General features: G+C 46.0%; 1 protein-coding gene across 1 annotated transcript in view; it reads right to left on the reverse strand.

Annotated features, from left to right (window-relative positions):
• Nucleotides 1-6,591, reverse strand: part of FAM189A1 (family with sequence similarity 189 member A1) — a 70,720-nt gene extending 64,129 nt beyond the window's left edge. Inside the window, exons 1-2 of the mRNA XM_015822129.1 lie at nucleotides 6,514-6,591; nucleotides 222-308 (exon numbers count right to left, since the gene is read on the reverse strand). Coding sequence (XP_015677615.1) covers nucleotides 222-308; nucleotides 6,514-6,591 — 165 coding nt within the window. The remainder of the gene's footprint in view (nucleotides 1-221; nucleotides 309-6,513) is intronic.
• Between the last annotated feature and the right edge of the window lie 2,285 nt (nucleotides 6,592-8,876).

Here is an 8,876-nt window from a genome sequence, read left to right on the forward strand (position 1 = left end):
TGGAGGCTTTTCTTTTGGGGAGGGGGAAGTCGGGAGTGCCCCGGCTGGGACGGACCCTGACTGGAGCGAGCGGTTTCAGCCGTTAGCAAATCCGGCTTGATGGGCCATGTGCAGACTGTCATTGTTGGTTTGTTTGCCCCCCTCTCCCCCGGATGGAAGGAGTTGACCGGCAAGGGGAGAGGGAGGTTTTAATTTAATGAGGGTTCCCCTTGGCTTGGGGTACTTTTGGGGACCCCCTGGCTGGGGGAAAGCATTCTGGATCCCTCACCCCTTGTGTCTTCTTGCTCCTTCGGGTAGCTCCCCTTCAGCTAAAGCAGGGGTAGGCCACCTTGGCTCTTTTATGACTCGTGGACTCCAACTCCCAGAATTCCTGAGCCAGCCATGCTGAGGGGAAAGGGAGAGGTTTCCAAGCTGAGCCAGGCTGGCTCAGGAATTCTGGGAGTTGAAGTCCACATTGTCATGAAGGGGGCCATAGTTCCCCCATGCTGGCTCAGGAATTCTGGGAGTTGAAGTCCACGAGTCATAAAAGAGCCAAGGTGGCCTACCCCTGAGCTAAAGCAATTGGAGTGAAAAAAATACGTCACTTTAATTGGTCATTTTTAGAGGGGGGGCTGAGTTAATCAATCAGAATAGAGCTGGAAGGGACCTTGGAGATCTTCTAGTCCAAACCCCTCCTCAAGCAGGAGACCTTATACCATTTCAGACAAGTGGCTGTCCAGTCTCTTCTTGAAAACCTTCAGTGATGGAGCACCCATGATTTCTGGTAACCAGCTGTTCCACTGGTTAATTGTTCTCACTGTTAGGAAGTTTCTCCTTAATTCCAGGTTGCTTCTGTTTTTGATCAGTTTCCATCTGTTGTTTCTTATCTTGCCTTCTGGTGCTTTGGAGAATAGGTTGACCTCTTCTTCTTTGTGGCAGCCCCTCGAATACCGAGACACGGCTATCAAGTCCCCCCTAGTCCTTCTCGTCATTAGACTAGCCATACTCAATTTCTGCAATGGTTCTCATGTTTTAGTCTCCAGGCCTTTAATCATCCTAGTTGCTCTTTTCTGCACTTTTTCTATCTTTTTTTGTAACATGGTGACCAAAACTGGATGCAAGATTCCAGGTGTGATTTTGCTAAAGATTTATAAACCAGTACTAATCCTTCACGTGATTTTGTTAGTCTAGAGCAGGGGTCTTCAAACTTGGCCCTTTTATGACTTGTGGACTTCAACTCCCAGAATTCCTCAGCCAGCGTGTCTGGCTGAGGAATTCTGGGAGTTGAAGTCCACAAGTCATAAAAGGGCCAAGTTTGAAGACCCCTGCTCTAGAGTAGCCTCAAATCGGGAGTCTAGGAGCAGCACTTTTTCCCAGAGTTTTTATTAAAGGAACCAGAGGCAAAATGTTTCGGGAAAACTGCTACAAGTTCCTGATCATCTCTTCAAGGGTCATCAGTATCCCTCAAAAACCATCCAACTTGCTTCCTTCATTAGAAGTTCTCCTCTGAATGTTTTCAAACGTTGGTTTCCTTCCTTTTGATCCATCTCACCAAACTCTGCCTTTCCTGATTCAGGCTCCCAAAATTGTTCTTAATGTTTTTATGCCATGTTGTATATGAACAGCTTTGCTTGTTCTGTTTTTATTCTCCAAAAGTTAAAGTTCTAGTCCTTATAGAGGGATGAAAAGATGAGAAAAGACAGTTTTGCAACCAAAATTGGGACCAGAATTTTGCCTTAAATCATTGCAATTGCAATTTAAGTCGGCCCCAATTTTATAATATTTTTTTACAGTGGTCATTAAGCAAATCACACAGTCGTTAAGTAAATGCAGCTTCCTCAAATCAGTAACATAATCAAGCAACATAATCAAAGATCAAGTGATAGCAGAACCCAGCAACTTGTTGTAAAAGCAAGCCGGTTGCCAAGCACCCAAATCTTTGGCCATGTGATTGTGGGGATGCTGTGATGGTGTTGTGTCTGAGGACCAGTCACTTTTTCCAGCACCCTTGTAACTTCAAACAGTCGCTAAACGAAAGATTATAAGGCCATTAATTCCATATTTGCAAGGAAGTTCCCTTTTTCCTTTATTGCCGGAGCACAATGCTTTATCACAAAAACATTTTCCACTTTGAGCCTGCAGATTAAAAGCGAGGACAGGATGCAACGGGAGAAGTTATCTTACTCAAATAAGATCAATACCTTCATCGCCTGCCTTCCTTCGGTAACTTAATCAACGGGAGAGCCGGGGGGGCCCAGACGAAAGTCTCCGTCAACACAAAAAGGGGCTGAAATAATTTACAGTCCCGGGGATGCCCAAGATTTTTCCCTTTTACATCCTGAGGATAAACGGCCTCTTTGACTTATTACTGATATTGAAATGAGGTATTTTGCAGTCCTGGTTTAGCCGTGGAGGCCATTAGCCGGAATCAGCCCTGCACGATCTGCTCTTTAACCGTAATGGAGCTCCAGAAACCCCAGCACTCCAGGTAGCGAGTGAGTGACAAGCATTCAAGGGCACGTAGATTAATCACCAAATGCAGATAGTCCTCGATTTAGGACAATTGAGACCAGAATTTATGTCGCTAGGTGAGACATTTGTTAAGTGTGAGTTTTGTCCCATTTTACGACTTTCCTTGCCAAGTTTGTGGCATAATTTCACACAGGCATGGCTAAAGGCTTCATTTTTTATTGATTTGATTGACTTGATTTTTTTAGCCCGCTTTGATTATTGTTTAACTCAAGGAGGCAGGCCTATTTAAGGCTCCTTCCTCCTTTCTGCTTCCCCTGCAACAACAATCCTGTGAGGTAGGCTGGGCTGAGAGAGAGGGACTGGCCCAAAGTCACCCAGCCGGTTTTCATGCCTAAGGCGGGACTAGAACTCACTGTCTCCTGGTGATTGGCCCAAAGAGAAGGGAAGGAGGATGATTGTGGGGTCCTTGGTGCTCTCTGAGCTGGGTGGTTTTCTTGCAGACATTTCATTACCCAATTAGGTAATATCACCAGTTCTAGAAGGAGGAGGGGTTTGCTCTATATACAAGTGGCTTGCCTTGTCAGCACTGATGGGAGTGTGGCTTTCTTCTTGGTGGTTCCGTAATTAGGCTGTTGTTGACCGATTATGTGTCCGAGTGGACAGTTCCTTAGCTGTGTCCCACAACACAGCATTTGACTATTGCCTGCTTGCCGTGTCCTGAACGACTCCCGAACTGCTTCCAAAAAACATCCGGATGGGGCTGGCCTTTGAAAAGCAAATGCCATGGAACTGACATCATTTCATCACTGCACAGAAAAGCCAGACTTCAAGGTTGTACGTTCCTCTCCCAACCGTTGGCAGCAGAGTCAAAAACCTGACAGCCGTCTATCAATAAATAAAAAAAACAATAGTCGTTCAAAGTCATCTGCTCTGAGGAGGGCTTGAATTAAATCTCTGAATGACGTCGAAACAAGGGCTCTAGTCTTGGATTCAGGAGAAGGGGGGGGGGGGAAGGGAATCTAAAAGTGTCCTTTTTATCCTTAACTTCTCCTTTCAAGCAACAGAAGCCAAGGGTGAATCTACATATTGAAACATACGAAGGTTACAGGAATTGGGTATGTCTATAATCTAGAAGAAGGATTAAGGGTGACACGAGAGTAGTGTTCCAATATTTGAGGAGCTGCCACAAAGAGGAGGGGAGTCAACCTATCCTCCAAAGCACCTAAAAGCAGGACAAGAAGCAACGGATGGAAACTAATCAAGGAGAGAAGCAACCTAGAACTAAGGAGAAATTTCCCGATAGAACAATTAACCAGTGGAACGACTTGCCTCCAGAAGTTGTGGGTGCTCCATCACTGGAAGTTTTTAAGAGATTGGACATCCACATGTCTCAAATGGCATAGGGTCTCCTACATGAGCAGGGGTTTGGACTAGAAGACCTTCCAATTCTATTATTCCACATTCTATGTTCTAGGTCTCGGTTCCCCAAAGCATTACATCTCTTGGATTGCTTAAAATGTAGCTTGCACATTTTCACACACCCCTCTGCAAGGAATTCAAGGGAATGTGAGCGATCATGCCCCCATCCTGATTTTCACAGCACCCTTGCAGCACATCTTAAAAGTCAAACCTCCATGTGCAATGAAAGACAATTTTAGCGAAAATTGTACCAAAGGAACATAAAAGATCAGATGTCCCGAGGCAGAACAGGACAAGTGTCTCTACGCGCCTTACGCACATCGGTTGCTTAATTGAAAGAATTGGCTCAAAACAAAACAAAAGAAAAGAAATGTCTAAACACTCTCAGCTTGGTAAAATGATAGATTGGATTTATTCCCCCCCCCCCTTCCAGGAATGAGTCAGGTCAATTTTGTTCCTCCTGCTTTTGGGACACTAAAAGATTTTATCTTCTGTAAATGCTGAGGTAGCAAAGTTAGGGAGGAGAAGAGGGACCACATTAATGACAAAGCTTATATCTTATTAAGCTTCGGGATTCCGAGGCAGACAGAAGGATGTCTGTAAATCAGCCAGCCATTACTTAATTAAGAGTCTTTTTTAATGGGCTGTTTGGAGACAGAGAAAATAATGGCACTGGGAGAGGGTGGATGGGGGTGGGAGAGAAGCAGAGCTTCTATTTTGTCCCACCACCCATCTCTCTTGGATTGCACTCTGAAGCTTGCTGAAGAAATCTATTTGAACATTTTTCTGTTCCTGCAGTTAATGGGGTCCCTAAATGCTGGATGATGGAGTCTATGCAGCAGGAAGGCCTGTGTACAGGGCCAGCATAGGCCACCCGTCAGGCAGATTGGCATCCCTTAAGCCAGAGCTGGGGAACGATGACCCCTTTATGACTTGTGGACTTCAACTCCCAGAATTCCTGAGCCAGCATGGCTGAGCCACAAGTCATAAAAGGGCCATGGTTCCCCACCCCTGCTTTAAGAAGGCTTCTCAATCTTGACAACTTTATGATGGCTAGACTTCAATCCCCAGCATCCCTCAGCCATCTTACACCTTTAATAAATGTATCTGATGAAGTGAGCTGTGCTTTCCAAAAGGTTACACCCTTTAATAAAAGTTGCATCCAACGAAGTGAGTTATGGTTCCCAAAAGGTTACACCTTTCAATAAAAATTGCATCGGATCACATGAATTGCAACGCATACATACTTACGCCTTTTTAATAAAATTTGCATCTGATGAAGAGAGCTGTGCTTAGCCCTTTCAGTAAAAGCTTAGCCCTTTCAGTAAAATTTGCATCTGATGAAGTTCGTAAAAGTTTGGCCATGGTTAGTCTGAAAAGAGGCTCCCAACCCCTCCTGCTTTTTGCCGACTGCAGACTAACACAGCTCCACTTCTCCAATCCAGCATCCCTGCCCAACCTGGACGGAAGGCAATTAAAGGGTCTCTTTGAGATATGTCAGATTTAGAAACCCGCCCAGGCTAGGAGAAATGGCAGGCAAGCAGGGGAAAAATGACACAAAACAGCAGCTACCTCTTTTAACCTTGAGTTGACCTTGCGGGAAATTGCAGCATCTTCCCCATTTCAACACCTCTTGGGTTTTGGCTTAAGCAGGGAAGCATCAGCTCAGATTTTCTGCAGGCAGGAATAATAATAAAAAAGAGGGGGGAGGCTATATAGCAGACACTGCAGAATTGCAGCCTTGTATGAATGAAAATTAAAAAGGAGGATGGGAGGGTGAGTTTGCAGAGTGGAAAGATGCTGAGAGAGCACTCCGTTACACATCTCCGCTTCTGTGCCAGATGTGGAAATGTTCCCAAAAGGTAGCTTTGGTTTGTGTTTTTTTCTCTCTAGAAAAATCAGCCTTGCAGAATTCTCTTGGGAACTTTCCCTATTTTGAGTGTGTGTGTGTGTGGTTGTTTTTTTAAATTGTTTTATTGTATTATAAGATGCAAGTAATGATTTGGGGACAGTGTTATTTACACAATATCAACTAGGGATGGTTAATACTATGATGACTGAGATTGTTTACAGCCTTTAAAGATAATGGGAGCGGGGAGTTTGTAAATATGAACTATGATTTCTGACATGTTATTGTTGATGACCCATCAGGTTGCTTCAGTTGTACATTTGGAGCTGAATATATTTTTCTCTAGAGGAAAGGAAGGTGGCCATGCAGAAATCTCTTGAGGTTTTTTTTTTTTTTTTAGAAAAGACATTTTATTCTATTTATCATGCAAGCAATAGATTATGTTAATGGGGCAGAGGTATTTATACAATATTCATGGACCGGGATTTTTAATTGTTATAAAAGCTTCAAGATAAGGCGAAGACTTTCTATGAACTATGGTTTCTGATGTGTTCGTGTTGAGGAAAGTCAGATTGCTTCAACTGTGTATTTAGAGCCGAATATATTATTTTTCTCTAGGGGAAAAAAGAAGGCAGCCATGCAGAATTCTCTTGGGGCTGTCTCCATTTTGGGGAGGGGGTTTGTGGTTGATGGCCTGAAGTCTTTTGCGGGATGCAAGGTGGGGTCTTGGAACTGAAGCTCCTGGCTGAGAATTTTGGAAGCTCTTGAAGGACATCTACGGTTGGTCAACCAACCTGGTCCAGCTCACACTTGCCTTGACCAGCAGCCTCAGTACCATCAGCTGCTCTCAAGAAGACCAAGGTCTTCTCCATCGTGGCCTCTGGAGACCCAGGCCACCCCAACAGACTCTATGGGCCCCTCAGAGCAGATCCTCAGAATGGCTAAGAACATTCCCCCCCCCCCAAAAAAAACACAAAAATCTCTATCTTTCTGAACTCAGCCCTCCCTTGCAAGGAAGATGCTTCAGAGAAACTCAAGTGGATCAAAACGGTTGGTGGGAGGAAGCGGACAGATGGGAACCAGACAGGATCATTAATCAATTCTGAAAAAAGAAGATTGGGGGGCTGGGGAGGAAGAAAATGCGGTTTTCTCCAACTAGAACTGCATTTGGTACTTCTCATATAAAATTAATCACTGATAATGCGCCTGGAAGCCTTTAGGGCAGTGGGAGAATCTCTCATTGGGAGAAGTAAGTGATGTGGACGCAAGTGATGGTTGCCTACCACCCCCTGGTGGTTCTTAGTAGCAATGAGTGTACCAGGAAATCTGTGTTTATGTGTGTGTGTGGCAGGCTGGGACAACATCTCAAGGGGAAGAGGGAACTGTTTCTGCTTAGCTCAGATGGATGAGGATGGTCTTCTTCCTTGTCCAAGTTCAAGGGAGGAGAACAAGGTGCACTAGAAGATGGAGGTGACACATGGAAGCGAAGGAGAAAACCTCGGTGGACTCCAGCTGCAATGAAGTGCAGGACACCAATGAAACTCTGCCCCAAGTTGAAGTTTGGGTCCAGCAGCCCGGGGATGATGATGATGATGATGGCCAGGGTCTTTCCTTAGAAGGTTCAGAATCTGGAGCCTTTGGGACCTAGAGGTTCTCCTGCCTGAACTACGGGCCTTCCTCTTCCTCCCCAACCTTGGGTAAGGCTCAAGCGGAGTGTCTCCTTTTCTTTATCCAGGAGAAGAATCATCAACCGTTCTCAATGGGCTTAGGTAGATCCCAAAGGCATCTTTCCTCCATCCGAAGACTGGTCAAGGCTTCAGTTTTACCCCTCCTCATTCAAGGAGGCTACAGCGTTAGGTCCTGATGGAGGGCAAGCTTGTTGCTGACCAAGGAACAAAATTAAGTCCATGTCACCACTCATCTTCTCCTGCAGCGCAAATAATTACAAATCTATTTGATTCCTGCAGTTAGCTTGGCATGAAAAGGCATGTAGCTGACTGCTGAGTTCTTCCAAATTCTTTTCTTGATTTCCCAGGCTAGTGTAGGATCCTGGGATTTTCTCTCATCCAAACACTGACCTTGCTTTGCTTGAGAACCAAGTTTAAGTCCCTGTGGACAGTCCACACTCCAGTTCTACACCAGTCCATCTTTTGGCCAAAATTCCCAGATGCGATCACAATGGGGATTAAGGCCGGAAAAACCATGGAAGCTTCCACAACACCTGGGAAGCAGAAATCCACCTCCATCTCCTGTTGACTGGAGTGGCCTTCTCCCCCCACCACAGATGCTTGGGGAGGGAGGGAAACCTCTGCTGTGAGGTTGCCTAGAGACCACAAAAGCAAGATGGCTTGGGAAAGGTCAGGCAGACCTATATTGCAGGGGTAGGACAGAGACAAACGAAGCAAAGCAGAAAAGTCACAACGAAAAGCTACTACAGACCCTGACTTATATAAAGCAGAAGGCCACATGGGGTCTGGTCCACAGGCAACAACAGGGTAGAGAGAGGGGGGCAATCAGCCATTAGAAAGAGACTGACCTCCTTATTCCACAGAAGTTGACCTTATGCAAGTAAACCCAGGTGTTGTCATCTCACCCCTTCCTGAGATGCCAGCAGAACAGACCCTCCTCACCCTGAAGTCTCCTTAAGACCTTTAACCTCAAATTCGGAGCCACAACCTCTAGCACAGAGGTCCCCAACCTTTTGGGCACCAGGGACCAGTTCCGTGGAGAGGTTTTTCCATGGACTGGAGGGGACGTGGTTTCATGTACTGCCTGCATCCCACAGATGCGGCTTTGCTTGTTTGCGTGAACCGGTTGCTGGCATGCCGCAGCCCAGTACTGGTCCACGGACTGGGGGTTGGGGACCCCTGCTCTAGAAAGTTGAGGAGAGCAAAGGCTGTTGGGGTACAATACTTAAAACCGATGAAGCTGCGATCTGTATTTTTTTCCCCACTTACCCCTCAGGGTGCCGTCGGCCAAACAGTGTCGGCTGGCGACCCCCAGGGGGAGGGCCTTCTCTGTGGGTGCCCCCACCCTCTGGAACGAACTACCCCCCGAGATCCGGATGATTCCGGATCTCCTTACTTTCCGCCGCGCCCTCAAGACATGGCTTTTCCAGCAAGCGGGCCTGACCTAAGGAGGATTTTATTTAGGGACG

This window comes from Protobothrops mucrosquamatus, unplaced genomic scaffold (assembly GCF_001527695.2).
Source record: "Protobothrops mucrosquamatus isolate PMUCROS unplaced genomic scaffold, P.Mucros_1.0 scaffold1472, whole genome shotgun sequence".
In the NCBI taxonomy this organism is placed as follows: domain Eukaryota; kingdom Metazoa; phylum Chordata; class Lepidosauria; order Squamata; family Viperidae; genus Protobothrops; species Protobothrops mucrosquamatus.